The sequence below is a fragment of the Camelus dromedarius genome, chromosome 9 (assembly GCF_036321535.1).
Source record: "Camelus dromedarius isolate mCamDro1 chromosome 9, mCamDro1.pat, whole genome shotgun sequence".
Taxonomy (NCBI): domain Eukaryota; kingdom Metazoa; phylum Chordata; class Mammalia; order Artiodactyla; family Camelidae; genus Camelus; species Camelus dromedarius.
In genome coordinates this window covers 78,840,657-78,859,171 of record NC_087444.1, presented here as the reverse complement: position 1 = coordinate 78,859,171, position 18,515 = coordinate 78,840,657, and the positions used below count along the sequence as shown (strand labels likewise).

At 54.1% G+C, this 18,515-nt stretch overlaps 1 protein-coding gene across 1 annotated transcript; it reads left to right on the top strand.

Annotated features, from left to right (window-relative positions):
* Window positions 1-809: 809 nt before the first annotated feature.
* On the top strand, window positions 810-16,536 carry LOC135322197 (uncharacterized). The gene is made up of 8 exons (XM_064490038.1): window positions 810-922; window positions 3,196-3,285; window positions 4,520-4,611; window positions 7,484-7,665; window positions 10,242-10,435; window positions 12,721-12,810; window positions 13,401-13,492; window positions 16,235-16,536. Exons 2-8 carry the CDS (start codon window positions 3,216-3,218, stop codon window positions 16,415-16,417), a joined length of 903 nt encoding a protein of 300 aa, XP_064346108.1. The 5' UTR covers window positions 810-922; window positions 3,196-3,215; the 3' UTR covers window positions 16,418-16,536.
* The last annotated feature ends 1,979 nt before the right edge of the window (window positions 16,537-18,515 follow it).

The following is an 18,515-nucleotide window of genomic DNA, read 5'->3' as shown; positions in this document are numbered from 1 at the left end:
ACTGATTCTGAGATTTGAAAATAAGAAATTTGGGTGCAGTTCAAGAGGGAAGTCACAGTGGGCTTGTGAGTGGGGGAACCCTCAGGAGGGATAGGTCCCTGGGTGAAACAGGACGGACCCTGGGGTGTCAGACAGAGGTGGTCTGAGTGTTCCCATAGGGGGCCCTTCGAGTTTTAATCCTGCAGGTGTTTGTGTCCTGAGTGTGTGTGCGCCTGGGTGTGCATAGTATTTGAAGCTCTGTGTACCTGCACATTTGTGTGTGTGTGTGTGCGCACCTGGGTGTTGCTGACCCTGTGAATGTGTTACTGCCCGTTTGTGTGTGTTTGAAGATGGGAAAGTGGGTCTTAATTTGTACAAGCAGGACTCTGAGGCCAAGGGTGGGGGGTCTCAGAGTCTGTGAAAGTATCCCATGTGCCTAGGAGTGTGCTTGTGTGATCCTGGGCAGGGGGTCACCTCCCACCTGGGTGTCATGTGTCTGATGATTCTACAGGTCACGCCCCATCCCCCAGCCACCCCTGACGGGTCCCCAGGCCCCTGTGCTTCTGAAGCGTGAGCCTCTGTGCCTTTCCCTGGAAGCGCTGGACTGGACAGTGGGGAGGTGTCAAGGGGGACGGGACGGAGTCTGAGACCAGGTAGGCGCACATCAGTGGCAGGGACAGTGGTAAGCGGAGGCTGGGGGCTTTCCTGCAGGAAGAAACCCCCCTGGCTCCCCCTCCCTAATAACACAGCTGCATCAGCGCCGTGACGCGCGCCGGTGGTGGCACAGGCCGTCTCCGCCACCTGACTCGCGTTCGGAGGCGGGGGCGGGGGCGGGGGCGCGCGGCTCGGAGCGGCCCCGCCGCGTCGGGCCCCGCGAGTGTGTGCACAGCGTCCCCGGGCGTGTCGGGAGCCGGTCCTGCGCGGCGCCGCGGCCGAGCACCGAGTAAGGCGGCGCCTGCCCGGGGGCCCGGGGCGGGCGCGGGGCGGCGGGGCCCGCCGGGCTGTGCGGGCGCGTCCGGGGCGGCGGGGCGCGGGAGCCCTGGGGCCGACGGGGCGCGCGGCGGGGCCCCTCGGGGAAGCCGCGTCCCCCCAACCCCCGAGGGCGGCCGGCGTCCGAGGGGCTGGGCCGGGTCCGAGGATTTCTCGGGCCGGGGGGACGAGCGGAGACTGGAGGGGACGCAGGGGGCTGGGGCTGTCCTGAGAAGGGACGGCGGGGACTCCCTCCAGGAAGGGTGGTCGCGGGGAGGAGTCCGGATCCTGGTCCCGAGGCTTTAGGGGGCAGGAGGGACAGACCTGGGGACTTCGTAGTTGGATGGCGGAGGCAGGAGGTGTGCGGGCTGGTCTGCACACCGGAGAGGGCAGATGGGTATCGGGGGGATAGGTACACAATTGACCAAATAGAACATAGGAAAATGATATGCGGGGAGTTCAGAGGGTATTTTGAGGGGTGGGCAGGGGCGGGGAGCCCCTCAGTTGTGTTTGGGTGTTTGCTGAAGACGCAAGACGCATAAGAAGGTTCCCAGATGAGAAGGACGCTTGGAAAAAGCTTTTAAGCCTCCAGTGGTTGTGCGCGCGCCTGCCTGGCTGTGGGTGGGGGCGGGGAGCCCGCAGGGTGAGCGCATCGTTGAGGGGCCGCCCCTAGGGGATGGGCCCTGGGTGAGAATGGGGGGGGGGGTCCTGGGTGTCAGACACGGGGATGTGGTGCTGGAGATGGTGACTGTAATTTACGCCTCTGTCTGTGCGCTCGCGGGCGCGCGCGGGGCCACGACTGCGCACGAGAAGGGCGTTCAGCGCTGACAGGCAGGCCTTCCCACCTGAGTGCTGGGTGCCTCAGAGTTCCCTGGGGGGTGTCTGCAGATGTGGCTGTGTCTTTAAGCCCTGGGTCCTCAGCCTTAATCTGAAAATGCGTGTTTCTAACAACCCTGTGTGTGTGTGTGTGTGTGTGTGTGTGTGTGTGTGTGTGTGTATCTGGTCGGGTGTCCCCACTATCTGACAAGCAATTACGCATGAGGGTCTGTGGTTGGGTTTTATGCTTCTTAAAAAGGCTTCGAGGAAGATGTGTTGACTCGAAGTTACCAGATAGTGTGTTCTGAGTGTGTGTGTATTTAATTGTATTTAATCATCTTGTCTGCTAATTTATTTTCCTCGTTTTGTGGAGGGGAAAACTGACAGGTCCAGGGGTTATATAACCTCTGAATCAGGAGTTGCCAGGTGAAATACGGAATGTGTACTTAAATTTGAATATAAGATAAATAATTATTTACCTTGCAGTATAAATACCTCCCAAATATTTCGTGGGACTTGCCTAAACTTAAACATACTTAAGCATATTAAATTAAAGAAAAAAAATTTTAATGTAAACATGGCCCATGTAATGTTATGGTCCTACTTATACTAAAAATGATCTGTGTATCTGAAATTCAAATCTCAGTTTGCCTTGTATTTATTATAATGTCGTTATTGTTAAATCTGGTTTACTTGATCCTCGAGGTCTTTGAGCTACTGACTGGCAGGCTGGAATCCCCCAGCCCACACCCCCAGAGACACTGGCCAAAGTCCTGCCCAGGATAAGGCTGGAGTGGACTTCAGGTCCCAAAACCCCAAAGCTGATCCAACTGCTAAGAACCACCACTGCAGTGCTGGCTCCTCCCCAGGGGCTGTGGAGAGGGGTCCACGGCCCCATCACCTTCACAGCAGCCCTGAGAAGCAGCCACTGGGCATCCTGCTCCAGCATGGGGCCCCGAGGTCAGGGAGGTGAGGTCCAGGACTGGGCCACCTGGTCAGCTGCCTTGTAGCCGAAGGACAGCACTGAGGTACGGCAATGAGAATGCTGGTCATGGGCTGCACTTAATGAGCACCTGCTGTGTGCCAGGTTCCAGAGGCTGATTTGATACCCAATTAACTGAGTTGCACCTTGAAGGTGCACTTTGTGTCATAATTTTTCTATTCTTTTCTTAAAGGGACAGCAGCCCCAGACCCATGATCCCGCCCTCGTCCTTGCCAGGCGCCATGCCTAACACTCTCCCCTAATCACACTACGGGCCCTGGAAGCAACTCATGGAGGGAGGCTTTTCTAACACGTCCCCTTGGCTGTCAGGGACCTGAAGACGTGGGGAGGGGACCCAGCTGCAGCATTCCGCCCAGCTCCTGAGAATGGTAGTGGGAGTCACACCCGGGCCATGTGGCTCCATAACTGCTCTGGTCTCCTGCCCGTAGGAAGGACCAGTGGTGTCACGATGCTGCCTCTCAGCACGGTCGAGGGTGAGGACACCGAGGAGGTGAAGACCAAGCCACCGGAGAAAGGAGGTGAGAGACAAATGGGGTGGAAATTGTGGCCAGGTGGGTGTGGGGAGGGTCTCCAGGGGACGGCTGATGGGGAAGGACTGACCCCGAACACTGGCCCAGCCCTGTACATCTCCCACTGACTACTCCTTTTGTAACCTGGACACCCGCCTCCAGTCCAGGCAGGTGTTCAGGTTACAAAAAGGAGCCCAGATTGCATCCAGCTCCCAGGAGACACCCCTGCAGGCTCTGAGCAGGGGACTGACAGGACCCACTGACATGACGTGAATGTGGGGGAGGGTCCATCCTGGGTGTCCCATAGGGCTGACCCCCGGCAGTCTGGCTTTAGAGCCTTTGATCTTAAGCACGGTGAGCCCTGTCCATCAAGGCGACCTCCCGCTAGAGGCCGTGTGCATTCTGGCTGCCTGGTGTTCCGTGGTCTGTCTGTCGGTCTGTCTGTCTGTCTGTAACTTATTAAGCACGATACTGCAGGTGGGCGTTTGGGCTAATCCCCGTCTTTGAGGATGGCAATAAACGCAACTAGAAGTAGGATTACAGCAGGTCGCACTGCACCGGGCAGTGTATCCAGGACGCTGTTACAGCAGGAGGCGCGGCTGCGTCCTGGGGCGAGTGCCCGGTGCTGTGGAGAGTCTGACCGGACGGCCCTGCGTGGACACGATGACTCTCAGCGCCAGCAGCGGTGCAGGAGTTTGCAAGACACTATCTGGATTTGTAGGCAGCTTTGAAATATCAGGAGATTTCTCTCCAAATGGAGATGTCTGTCTTCTTTGGGGAAACGGGACAGTTCTGGGTAGGCGTCCCCCCAGGCAGCTGCATGTCAGTGTCCCTTCCTCCTGGGCGGGGGCGCCCCGTGTGCACGGACTCCAGAGCCCTGCTGTCTCTCTCCAGCCCCTCCACTCACTGCCGTTCCCTGTCCGTGCCCTGTGGGTCTTCCACAGGCAATTGAATACAAATCTGTGGGCAGTGCTGTGCAACATCCAGCGAGTGTCCTAACCTCTCTGTGCCTCGGTCTCCTCATCTGTAATGTTAGATGAAGATAGTAACTGTCTCAGAGAGTCCTTATGAACCGCCAAATAAGCGACTACATGTGAAATGCTTAAAGGAGTGCCTGGCACACAGCAAGGACTCCACACATGGTAGCTCTTGTTAACAGCTCCATGCTGAATATGTTATTATTATCAAGTTTCTCAAGCCTCAGGGAGCAAGGTGGCCTCATGACTCTTTTCCCCTCCCTCAGCCCTGCTTTCTGAGAACACTGATGATCCGCCAAAGAAGCCCTCCAGGATGAAGGGAAGAATGTCACTCAAAATCCTGCCCTTCTGTCCCCTGGTAAGCCTGCCGGTTTCCTCCCTTTGGCAGAGGACCCTGGGTTCTGAGGAGCTGGGCACATCCACCAGCCTCTCCCCTGGTTCCCAGACCCCGGAGAATGTGGTCCCATCTCCTGGGGGATGGCTTTCCCAGGGGATGCCGCTGGCTTTCCTGCCTCCTTCTCTTACCTAATTCCTGACTCTGCTCCAGTGTCACCTCCTCCAGGAAGCTTCCATTGGGCACTTCCTACCCATCTCTTTCTCACCCTTTGCCTGACTGTTTTTCTTTAGAGTAATTATTGCTACCTGAGAGCATGCATTGTATCTATTCGTTCATCATCTGTCTTCCCTGCTAGACTAGTTCTCTGAGGGCAGGAACCCTCCGTGTCTTGTTCAGTGACACACCCCCAGCCTGTGTAGAACAGACGTAAGGCGTGGGAGGCACTGTGCTCACGGGCTGCATGGATGGAGGAATGAATGAGGAACAGTCCCGCTGAGGCAGGCAGCTGTGCTTTGTCCGCCTGTTTCCCTGGGGACCAGCTGTCTTTCAGCGCACTTTGGCTGGATCTGGTCCAGCCGCAAATCTTCTCCAGGTGTGCTGCTGTCCTATCAGAGCAGGCAATGCCCAGGGTCACCAGGTTTGGTTCTGGGCTGGGCATGTGACTCAAACTTGGCCAATGAGAATTGGTCCTGAAGCTTCTGCTCCATCTCTGGAATTCTTAACAGGCTGGACCAGAACCTGGAGGGCACCTGATGGGAACCAGGGGTTCAGGGGAGAGGTCAGGGGAGGCACAGGGTCAGGATGCTCGGAAGATCATCTTCCCTTTTAGGGCCTGCAACAGCCCCAGGGAGGATTCTAAAAAAGTCTTATTATTAGGAAACAATATGAGGACCAAATATTTTACAAAAATAGTAGAAAAAGCGCTCATACTCAGTTTTCTATTTGCATGTTTTCATATATATTTGTGTATATATATGTGTGTGTATTTTTCCACGTGTGCTGGGCTAGAAGAATTCTCTGTTAAGTGAGCGTAGGAAGGCTGTAACCTTCGACATTCTACTCCCGATACACACTTCAGCTCACCCACTGTCTGCGCTCTGGTTTCGTTAATTAGTTGCGTTCTGTCTTTTTGGCACTCTCTTTACTCCAACACAAGGTCCCCTTAGGGCCGGGAATTGTTCTTAATGTCTGGTTCTCTTTAAGCTGTAAAATCTCCTCAGCCTTTTTTTCCTCTCAAGACAGTGACACTTTTAAAGTCTGCACTCACAGCCTGTCCCATATTGGTAGTCTTTTTTTTAACCATTTCCCCGTGAGTGAGACTCAGGTTAAGCTGTGATCTCTGGAATACACCTGAGTGATGCCCTGTCTTTGTCAGGACATCACGTTGAGATGCACGAGGTCTGTCTGCCATCGCTGCTGATGCTGATTTTGATCCACTAGGTCGGGATGCTTGTCCCATTGCTCCACGGGACGCTTTCTGATTTTGGCTTTCTTCCTGCAACTAACTGATAAGAAATCCCGGGAGGAGACACTTGTCGATGGAACAAATTGCCTGGAAACAGAGAGCATTCTGATTGGTCCATTTTGGGTCCTGTGCCCTCTGAACCAATCATCAGCTGAGGGGACGGAGAAATCTCTCAGCCTGGGTCCCATGTCCTGGGAATGTGTCGGGTAGAAGGTCCCTCCCTTTCCCCAGCCACGAGAACAATGGTACAGGACGAAGCAGTGATTCTCCACCGGAGGCAATTTGTCCCCCATGGGACACCTTCAATGTCTGTGAAATTTTTGTTTGTCACAACAGAAGGGCTGGTGCTCTGGGCAGAGGTGAGGGGTGCTGCTCAACCCCCCGCCATGCGCAGGACGGCCTCACTGGAAAGAATAATCTGACCCCAAAACGTCACTGGTGTGGAGGTTGATACCCCAGATTAGGAGAAGGAAATTCCTGATAAGGCGCAGGCACTGAGTGGAAGTAAAACCTTCCTGTCCACCCTAAGGCTCCCAGGTGAGAATGCAGCTCAGGTGAAGCTGTGGGTACCAACTCCATAGTCTGAGTGCTGGGGCCAAGTGCAGCCTCAGCCACTACCAGCCGTGGGACCCGGGACTAGTTCCTGAACTCCTCTGTGCCTCAGTTTCCTCGTCTGTGAAGTGGGCGGTAGGAACACCCACCCACACTCATGGGGTTATTATGAATTAAATGCATTTACATTCATACTGTGCTTAGAACAGGGCCTGGAAGATAAGCATTGGTCACATAAAGGTGGGAGATTTCCATCCTCGGAGAAGGTCGTCTGCTCACCTCTAACCCCGACTCCCTACACCCCCCCACCTCCTGTGGTACCGCGTGGGGCAGGTCACTGCTGCTTCCCCACCTCCCTTTCCTCGTCTGCAGGGTGGAGACGCAGCAACACCCCCTGGTGAGGATGAAGAGGGACCTGATGTGCCAATCGTGCAGCAGATAAAATGGGCAATAACCCTTGGGTCCTACAGTGACCTCCTGCTTTGCAAGTCCCAGCACTGCGGGAGATGCTTTATATTGGTAGGAAGTGTTATAATTTTTTTAGGAAAGCGGATCATTTTATGGAAGCAACAAAGCAAACACTTTCGAGCTCTCACAAAGGGGCAGACATCGGTACAGACCTTTTCCTTGGATTATCCTGTTCCATCCTCACACTCCCCTAAGAAGGGGCAGTTATTAATATTCCATTAGACAGAAGTGTAGACTGAGGCAGGAGACGGTCAGGTCGTTTGCCCAAGGATCCCCAGCTGTACGTGGCCAAGGTGGAGTTCAAGCCCGGGTGGGCTGGCCCCTGAGCCCACGTGCTCAGCGCCCACGCTGAGGGGAGTGGGCTGTCCCCAGGGCACTGATGTCCTCCTCTGTTCTCTCTGCTTCCAGCCAAGCTTTTGCTTCACCTATTACCTGGAACCGGATGACTCTGACTCCGATTCGGAAACTGCTCCTGAGCCCTTGAAGCCGGATTCAAATTGCACAGTCATTCCTATTGTTGGTTTAGATTTTAAGGAAATCAAGGTGTGTGAATGTCCCCTGTGCTGTCTCACCTTTTTCTCTGCTTCCTAAACCTGACATCCCTCTGCTTCCTGCTCTCAGCTGGATGCCCCTGAACCCTGCATGCTGGGCTGCTGTGATGTCAAATTCCAAAGTGCAGCTGCTTAAATAAATCAGACGTGATATCTCTCTCCTGGTGATGGTCTGTGTGTAAACCTCCTGGGGCCAAGGTGTTACAACCCTGTGGATTTGGGAGCCAGGGTTCTTTGATCTTGGTGCTCTGTGCACGTGGTGAAGGAGGCTCACTCCCACACCCAGTCCACAATCTGGCTCATGGGAAGGCAGAAATGAGGGAAGGGGGAGACACAGTTTAGTCCTTCAAAGGGCAACCCCTACCAGATGACCACACACTGTCCCTCAAACTTCATTGGCCAGAACAGAGTCACATGGCTCCATCTAGCTGCAAAAGATGCTGAGAAGTGTAGTCCTTAGCTGGGTCATCGTGTGTTTATCTTATAGCTTCTATTATTATAAGAAAGGAGCATGGATATTGTGTCCACCCCTGACCTGGTCTATTATGTTAATTCATCCCCAGCACAGGCTGTGATGAGCACCTGAGTGAATGATGAGCACATGAGTGAATGATGTGCTGTGTAATACCGTATCTCTCCCCCGCTGACTAGGAGTTCCAGAGTGTGCATGTCAGAGAGAAGCATTGTGCGTGTCCTGAGTATGGAAACCTTCCACCAACATCTCAATCCTTAGTAATCACCAGCAGCTTGACCCTCAATAACCATAGCAAAATCCACATTGCAAGGAAGCCTCGTCCATACACCGAAGGTAGAGGTCCTTCAAGCAGGTCTCCTCCCTGACCTTCCACGGAAAAGTCCATGCTCGAAAAGACAGTAAATTTTCCAGGTTGGGGTGGGGGAAGGGGGATGAAAAGACCTTCAGCTGGAATGCACACCAAAGTCCCAGGACAGTCAAAATGAGGGAACCCATGTGGGTGAAGATTCCCTTCATTTTTCCACAGAAGTTATGGGGTAGACCAGTAGTTCTCCTTTCAGGTGATGCTCTCCTGCCCCCTCCTGGAAGATCTGGGCAGTGTTGGGGATACTTTAGGTTTTCCCACCCAGTTGGTGTTACTAGTGTCAGATAAAAGGCCAAAGATCCTCTAAACATACTGCAAAGCAGCAAGTACACCCCTACTCCTCCGCAGGTGCCCCTACAAGGAGGGTTCCGGTCCCCAGTGTCAGCAGTGGCACTGTGGGGAATTACATTTGAGAAGGAATTCGGCTACAGTTTTCTTGCTTCTCCAGCACCGACTACCAGCTGCATGTGGCTACTTCAAAGTCAACAAGTCAAATAAAAATAAAGTTCAAAAGGCAGTTTCTCAGTCTTTTGAGCCACATTTTAGTGCCCAAATGTGGCCGGTGGCTGGCACACTGGACAGCGCAGATACAGAACATTCCCATGGTCACGAAGGTTCTGTCTCAGGACTGGTTTAGATCTCTGAGGTTATCAGAATTTTCTCACAGCACAGCCCAGGGGAAGTTAGAATGGGGGGTGTGGCTGTGAGAGTCTGGGTGAGCACCGTCAAATGGGCCACCTGATAACTGGCTCTTGGAGACTCTCTGGGCTCTGTGCACGGTCCCCTGGGCACTTGGAGTCTCAGGGTTGGCCAGTGCCCCACCCACAGGACACATCCCTTCTGCTGGGGCAGCACAGCCAATTGGTCACTAATAAAGTTAGATAAATGCTAACATTTCCTGGGCACTTTCCACCTGTCAGCATGGTGCTGAGCACGGTACAGAGATGATCTCATTTAATCTTCACCAAGTCCTATGAAGTAGGGATGAATGTCATCCCATTTTATAGATGAGAAAATTGAAGCTCATGAGAGCTTTTTAAAAAAAGATTATTATTTCATTTTTGCATATAAATCAAGACTCTATTGCTATTTTCCTATTACATTGTTTCAACATCATGGGATTCAAATTTTCATATAGTGTATCTTTAAAAAATAAAGTATAGCTGTTTACATTTCTGTCCAAACCTCCCTTTTTCCAGAAGCGGCTTGGCTTTATCTGCTGCAGGAGCTGTAGGAGAAAACTCTCCAGGTCAGGGGTGGGCGCACTGCGGCCGGTGCAGCCCACAGCTGCTGCTGTAAAGAAGGGTTTCTTGGCACAGCCGCACCCACTCTTTAGGCCAAGTCTGAGCTGCTTTCATGCGAAGTCCAGTAGCTGCGACACAGACCAGGTCGCCCAGAAAGGCTAAGATATTTGCCTTGAGACCCTTGACGAAAATAGTGCCTGAGCCCGATTTGAACAGATGCCAAACCAACAGACAGGTGTGAAGGTGTGAGAACGGTTAGAAAGAGAAGGGCAACGACGGGGACTGTGACTCACTGTGGCAAAGCTATTCTGTGTTTGGGTCCAGCGCACACGCTACATGCACGGGTTTACACGCGTGTGTGGTGTGTGTGTGTTTCTTCACATTCGAAGAACAGGTTTAGGAGGCACTACTGACCCACGAAGGCGCACACGCTGACTCTCCTCCCCTGAAACACGCCGGCGGCCACACTGCAAGTCGCTTTCCTAACCAACCTGGCGGAGGGGGCCCCCTGACCGCCCCGCTGGTAACACAGCTGCATCAGCGCCGTGACGCGCGCCGGTGGTGGCACAGGCCGTCTCCGCCACCTGACTCGCGTTCGGAGGCGGGGGCGGGGGCGGGGGCGCGCGGCTCGGAGCGGCCCCGCCGCGTCGGGCCCCGCGAGTGTGTGCACAGCGTCCCCGGGCGTGTCGGGAGCCGGTCCTGCGCGGCGCCGCGGCCGAGCACCGAGTAAGGCGGCGCCTGCCCGGGGGCCCGGGGCGGGCGCGGGGCGGCGGGGCCCGCCGGGCTGTGCGGGCGCGTCCGGGGCGGCGGGGCGCGGGAGCCCTGGGGCCGACGGGGCGCGCGGCGGGGCCCCTCGGGGAAGCCGCGTCCCCCCAACCCCCGAGGGCGGCCGGCGTCCGAGGGGCTGGGCCGGGTCCGAGGATTTCTCGGGCCGGGGGGACGAGCGGAGACTGGAGGGGACGCAGGGGGCTGGGGCTGTCCTGAGAAGGGACGGCGGGGACTCCCTCCAGGAAGGGTGGTCGCGGGGAGGAGTCCGGATCCTGGTCCCGAGGCTTTAGGGGGCAGGAGGGACAGACCTGGGGACTTCGTAGTTGGATGGCGGAGGCAGGAGGTGTGCGGGTTGGTCTGCACACCGGAGAGGGCAGATGGGTATCGGGGGGTAAATAAGCGAATTGGCCCAACAAAACTAGGGAAATGATTTTGGGGTGGGGCGCGGTCCAGAGGGTATTGTGAGAGGTGGGGAGGGGCAGAGGGCCCCTCAGCTGTGCTTGGGTGTTCCCTGAAGACGCATAAGAAGGTTCACAGAGGAGAAGGGCGCTTGGAAAACCGCTGTTGAGCCTCCAGTGATTGTGGGCGCACGTGCATGGCTGTGGGAGGGGGCTGGGAACAGGGCGGGTGAGGGCATATTAGAGGGGCACCCTCCTGGCGGATGGGCCCTGGGTGAGAGTGAGGGTGAGCTGGGCGTCAGACAGAGGGAAATTGTGTTGGAGGTGGTGGTGTGTAATTTCAGCTGGTGCGTCTGCAGGTGTGTGTGTGCGCCGTGTGTGTCTGTGCGCGCGTGACGCACACACACGCATGTTGAGAACTGCGTACGAGGAGGGCGTTCAGTGCTGACAATCAGGCCTTCCCACCTGAGTGCTGGGTGTCTCAGTTTCCCTGGGGGAGTGTCTGCAGATGTGGCTGTGTCTTTATGTCCTGGTTTCCCCAGTGTTCATCTGAAAATGCGTGTTTCTCACAGTTCTGTGTGTGTGTGAGCCCGCGTGTTCCCACTGCTTGAAGCACCATTATTTCTGAGGGTCTTGGATTGGGTCTTACGCTCTAGAGGAAGAGATATTGACTCTAAGTAACCACAGTGTGTTCTCCGTGTGTGGGTGTCTTTAATCATATTTACTCCTCATGTTTGGTAATTTATTTTCCTCATTTTTGTGGAAGGGAAAGCTTACAGCACAACAGGTTACATAATCCCTGAATCAGGGGTGGTCAGGTAAAAGCCAGGATATGGACTTAAATATGAATTTCAGATAAATAAGTAATTATCTCTCAGTGCAAGTAAGTCCCACATATTTTGGGGACTTGCCTGTATTTAAACATAATGTAGTAAATAAGTAAAAACATATATTTTTAATTTAGACATGGCCCATGCACTGTTTGGGACCTGCTTATACTAAAAAATGATTTGTGTATTTCAAACTCAAATCTCAGTTTACTGTGTATTTATTGTAATGTTGTTGTTGTTAAATCTGGAGTACTTGACCCTTGAGGTCTCTCAGCGAGTGACTGGCAGGCTGGAATCCCCTCCGTTAATGCCCCGAGACACGCAGGCTGAAGTCCTGCCCAGGATGAGGCTGGGGTGGAGACAGGTCCAAGACCCCACAGCTGAGACTGCAGCTAAAAACTATCAGTGCTGAGCTGGCCCCTCCCAGGGGCTGTGCAGAGGGGTCCACGGACCGGCCCCCTCACCTTCACAGCAGCCCTGAGGAGCAGCCACTGGGCATCCTGCTCCAGCATGGGGCCCCGCGGTCAGGGAGGTGAGGTCCAGGACTGGGCCACCTGGTCAGCTGCCTTGTAGCCAAAGGACAGCACTGAGGTACGGCAATGAGAATGCTGGTCATGGGCTGCACTTAATGAGCACCCTCTGTGTGCCAGACACCAGAGGCACTTTTGAAACCCAGTTGACTGAGCTGCGCCTGCAGGGTCCCAGCACTCCATGCCGTAATCTGTCTGTTCTTTTCCTAAAGGGACATCAGCCCCAGACCCGTGATCCTGCCCTTGTCCTTGCCCCTTGCCGGGCACCGTGTCTAACGCTCTCCCCTAATCACACTGTGGGCCCTGGAAGCAACTCGTGGAGGGAGGCATTTCCAGCACTTCCCCTTGGCTGCTCGGGACCTGAAGACTTGGGGAGGGGCACAGCTGCCCCATTCTGCCCAGCTCCCGAGAGCCCTGCTGGGAGTCACACCCGGGCCACGTGGCTCCACATCCAGGCACTAACTGCTCTGGTCTCCTGACTGTAGGGAGGACCAGTGGTGTCACGATGCTGCCTCTCAGCGCCGTCGAGGGCAAGGACACTGAGGAGGTGAAGACCACGCCACCGGAGAAAGGAGGTGAGAGACACGTGGGGTGAAAACTGTGCATGTGGTCGGGGGACAGTGTTCCTGGCACAGCTGACGGGGGAGGGCTGACCCCCTACTATCTCCCACTGAGCCCTCTGTCTTCTCTGAGGAAACGGGACAGTTCTGGGTAGGCGTCCCCTGCCTGACACAGGCAGCTGCGTGTCAGTGTCCCTTCCTCCTGGGAGGGGGCGCCCCGTGTGCACGGACTCCAGAGCCCTGCTGTCTCTCTCCAGCCCCTCCACTCACTGCCGTTCCCTGTCTGTGCCCTGTGGGTCTTCTGAATGCAATGAATGCATGTCTGTGGGCAGTGCTGTGCAACCTCCAGCAAGTGTCCTAACCTCTCTGTGCCTTGGTTTCCTCATCTATAACATTGGATGAAAATAGTAGCCATCTCAGAGGGTCCTTATGAACAGTCATATAAGCTACTACGTATAAAATACTTAAACGAGTGCCTGGCACAGAGCAAGGACTCCGCACGTGTTAACTCTTGTCAGTGGTTTCACATTGAAGGTTTTATTATTATTGAGTTTCTCAAGCCTCAGAGGGCAAGATGGCTTCGTGACTCTTTTCCCCTCCCTCAGCCCTGCTTTCTGAGAACACTGATGATCCGCCAAGCAAGCCCTCCAGGATGAAGGGAAGAATGTCATTCAAAATCATGCCGATCTGCCCCCTGGTAAGCCTGCTGGGTTCCTCCCTTTGACCAGAGGACCCTGGGTTCTGAGAGGCCAGCACACGCACCACCCTCTCCCCTTGTTCCCACATCCCAGAGGATGTGGTCCCATCTCCTGGAGGATGGTTTTTCCAGGGGATACTGCCGTCTTTCCTGCCTCCTTCTCCTTCTTAATTCCAAACTCTGTTACATTGTCACCTCCTCCAGGAAGCTTCCCCTGAATACTTCCTACCCATTCCTTTCTAACGCTTTGCCTGGCTGTTTTTTATTCAGTGTAATTATTGCTACCTGAGAGCATGCATTATATCTATTTATCATCTGTCTTCCCTACTAGACTAGTTCTCTCAGGGCAGGAACCCTCTGTGTCTTGTTCAACAACACATCCGCCCTGTGTAAGGCACGGTAGACACTGTATACACACGAGCTGAATAGATGGGGGAAGGAATTAGGAATGGTCCTGCTGAGGCAGGCAGCTGTGGTGTGTCCAACTGTTTCCATTCCCCCTTTTCTGCTAACACACTTGATTTTTCTCGGGGCACCACCTGTCTTCCCTGCACTTTGGATGGATCTGAGCTCATCCTCAAACCAGTTCTGGTACACTGTTGACCAGTCACAGCAGGCAATGCCCAGGATCCCCAGGACTGGCTCAGGGCTGGGCATGGGACTCAACCCTGGCCAATGAGAATTGGTCCTTAGATCTCTGTTCCACCTCTGGGATTCTTAACCGGCAGGAGCAGAGCCTGGAGGGGCCCTGATGCCAACCAGGGGGACCAGGGAAGAGGTCAGGTGAGGCAGAGTCAGGATGCTGGCAAAAACATCTTTCCTATTAGCAACTTAAACAGTCCCAGGAAGCACACTTTAAATATCTTATACTAGGAAATAACAAGAGTTACAGATGTTGCAAAACAGTATAAAGATCACCCATATTGAAAGATTAACATTCTTTCTAGTGCATGTTTCCTTTAACACACACACACACACACACACACACACACACACACATTCCTTGGTCTGTATCGCCTTCGAATAAGAATATTCTCTTATATGAATAGTGTAACTATTGTAACCTTGGTGCATTTAACTTTGATACACACTCTCATCTCCTCTACTGTCCATATTACAGTCTTGTTAAATTGTTACATACTGTGTTTTTTGTGTTCTTTGTCCTCCACACAAGATCCCATCTAGGGCCAGGTATTGTACCTGTCTTTCTCAGGACATCATGTTGAGATGCACGAGGTCTGTCTGCCATCACTGCTGATGCTACATTTTGATCCACTAGGTCGGGATTTCTGATTTTGGCTTTCTTCCTGCAACTAACTAACAATAACTCCGGTGGGAGACACTTGTAGATGGAACAAATCACTTGGAAACAGAGAGCATTCTGATTGATCCATTTTGGGTCCTGTGTCCCCTGAACCAATCATGAGCTGAGGGGATAGAGAAATCTCTCAGCCTGGGTCCCATGTCCTGGGAGTGTGTGGGGTAGAAGGTCCCTCCCTTTCCCCAACCACGAGAACAATGGTACAGGATGAAGCAGTGATTCTCCACCGGAGGCAATTTGTCCCCCATGGGACACCTTCAATGTCTGTGAAATTTTTATTTGTCGCAACTGAAGGGCTGCTTCTCTGGGCAGAGGTGAGGGGTGCTGCTCAACCCCCTGCCATGCACAGGACGGCCTCACTGGAAAGAATAATCTGACCCCAAAACGTCACTGGTGTGGAGGTTGGTACCCCAGATTAGGGGAAGAAGAGTTCTGATAAGGGGAGCACCGAGTGGAAATAGAACTCTCCGGTCCATCCTGAGCCTCCCAGTCAGAAATGCTGGTCAGGAGAAGCTGCGGGTACCAACTCCATAGTCTGAGTGATGGGTTCAAACGCAGCCTCAGCCGCTACGAGGTGTGGGACCCAGGACTAGTTCCTGAACTCCTCTATGCCTCAGTTTCCTCGTCTGTGAAATGGGCAGTAGGAACACCCTCCTCAGGAGATTATTATGAGGACTAAGTGAGTTCACATTTGTGCTGTGTTTAGAACAGTGCCTGGAAGATAAGCGTTGGTCACATAAAGGATGGGAGATTTCCATCCTGAGAGAAGGTCGTGTGCTCACCTCTAACCCCGACTCCCTGCACCCCCCCACCTCCTGTGGTACCGAGTGGGGCAGGTCACTGCTGCTTCCCAACCTCCCTTTCCTCGTCTGCAGGGTGGAGACGCCGCAGAGGCCACCTGTGAGGGATGCAGTGGGACTGACATGTCATTCATACAGGAGAATAAATTGGCGATAGCTGTTGATAGGCAGAAGTAATAGTCCTCCCAGACATTCCTACAGCGACCTATTGCTAAGCAAGCTCCAGCACCATGGGAGACGCTGTATAGTGGAGAGCAAATGTTTATTTTTTAAGAAAGCAGATCGTTTTAAGAAATCAGCAAAGCAAACATAGTCACAGCTCAGGGGTTTCCAGCTCTCACAAAGGGGCAGACATCGGTACAGACCTTTTCCTTGGATTATCCTGTTCAATCCTCACACTCCCCTAAGAGGGGGAAGTTATTAATATTCCATTAGACAGAAGTGTAGACTGAGGCAGGAGACGGTCAGGTCGTTTGCCCAAGGATCCCCAGCTGTACGTGGCCAAGGTGGAATTCAAGCCCGGGTGGGCTGGCCCCTGAGCCCACGTGCTCAGCGCCCACGCTGAGGGGAGTGGGCTGTCCCCAGGGCACTGATGTCCTCCTCTGTTCTCTCTGCTTCCAGCCAAGCTTTTGCTTCACCTATTACCTGGAACCGGATGACTCTGACTCCGATTCGGAAACTGCTCCTGAGCCCTTGAAGCCGGATTCAAATTGCACAGTCATTCCTATTGTTGGTTTAGATTTTAAGGAAATCAAGGTGTGTGAATGTCCCCTGTGCTGTCTCACCTTTTTCTCTGCTTCCTAAACCTGACATCCCTCTGCTTCCTGCTCTCAACTGGGTGCCCCTGAACCCTGCATGCTGGGCTGCTGTGATGTCAAATTCCAAAGTGCAGCTGCTTAAATAAATCAGACGTGATATCTCTCTCCTGGTGATGGTCTGTGTGTAAACCTCCTGGGGCCAAGGTGTTACAACCCTGTGGATTTGGGAGCCAGGGTTCTTTGATCTTGGTGCTCTGTGCACGTGGTGAAGGAGGCTCACTCCCACACCCAGTCCACATTCTAGCTCACGGGAAGACGGGAGAATTGGGAAGGGGAAGACACTTTTATCCTTCAAAGGGAAATTCCTACAGGATGTCCTGATCCCTTTATCTCAAGCCTCATTGGCAGAACACAGTCACATGACCAGTTCCTGGTGCAAGACATCCTGGAAGTGTAGTCTTTGGCTGTGCAGTCACATACTCACCTAATAGCTTCCATTATTATCCCAAAGGAGGATAGATATACTGTCCACCACCGACCTGGTCCGTTACATTACTTTATCCCCAGTGCCAGGCTCTGATGGGTACATGAGTGAATGCGTTTACTCTTCAACACTGCATCTCCCACCCACTGACTAGGAGCCCCTCCATTTTTAAACAAATTATTAGAATAACAAACATTTCTTGGGCACTGACCATGCGGTAGGCACCTAGCTTATTTCTTTACACTTTTTGATTCACTTCACCCTCACAACTATGTGATGGGTTCCGTTATTTTCTCTGTTTCTGAGATAAGAGAGCAGAGGCACAGAGAGGGCGTGTCACTTGCTTCAGGTCACACAGAGCAGAAGTAGCCAAGCCGAGACTCAGACGTAGGCAGTCTGGCTCCAGAGTGTGTGTCCTTACCCATCCCGGGGTCTGCCTCGCAGCTGTGGACACTGGGAGATTCCCAGAGGGCCCTGCAACTCTGAGTGAAGGAGCCTCTTCCAATGTTCACAGCATTCATTCATTTAGCCCAGTTCCGGGTGCCGGCAGTGGAATTAAAAATGAGACCTGATCTTGGCCCTCAAGGGCCCCAGTCCTGAGGTGAGGACAGCTGAGTCAGGATGAATTCAATGCAGAGTGAGGCTTGCTGGCATGAGGGAGGCAGAGCCTTGAGGGCCTTGAAGATGGGTTCCAATTCTGTGTCAGCTCTTGTTCCGCTGCCTAAAGCATGCGGGCAGGGATGTCACCTTGGTCTCTCAGGACACCTAGGAGGCAGTGGGGGGGGGGATTTAAATAGGGTGCTCATGCCTCTACGGCTGTGCTGGGGAGCCCCGTGCCCGGCGTGTCTCCTTGTGTCTCGGGTCTGGTTGGAAGCGGTAGGCTCCACACAGCGGTGCACACAGGGAGGGAGGGAGTGCGCTGTGTCCCAGCTGCTCTGAGACCATCATTCCTGCCTTCTCTGTCCCCGGGGTCCCTGAGAACGTCCTGAGCCCGCCCCTGTCCTAGGCCTGAGAGATGCTCAGAGCAAACCCCCCCACCCTGCCCAGTGGGGAAACCTGCACCAAGTCAGAGCCAGGCAGGGGGACAGCCCCAGGGCTGCAGCTCTGAAGGGGCCTCCCGCACTCAGGGCTGGGGCACGGATGGGGGCTCGAAGGCAGAGGAGAGTTGGAGCCCACGGGCACCAAGAGCTCAGGAGAACTAGGGGGGTCGCGAGGATGCAAGGACGCTGCCTAGAAGCACCCGGGACTGGGGTGGGGGGCGCACCGCGCAGCCACGCTGAGGACCAGCGAGTCTGCCCAGGACGGTCGGCCGCTCTCGGTCCATTTCTGAGTGTACAGGCGCCTGTGATTTTTGTGGACTCGTCCTGCCACCTAGAGGAGAGATGACTGAGGGACAGAGGACGCTGGGTCCAGCAGGGAGGGGACAACAGGGGCTCTCTCTTCCTGACTGGTGGGGACCATGGGGCCAGGGGGAGATGGGGACAGCAACAGGGACAGTGATGCAGGGAATGTGAAGTCCCAGAGGGAAGGTGCAGGAAGGGGTCTCCTGACCCTCACCCTCTAATAACAGTGAACTTGTGGCCAGTACATAAGCTGCCTGTGCAGATGTCTGACGCTGTTCGACATGTGAGGGGGCTCAGGATACCCTACCCCCAGCATG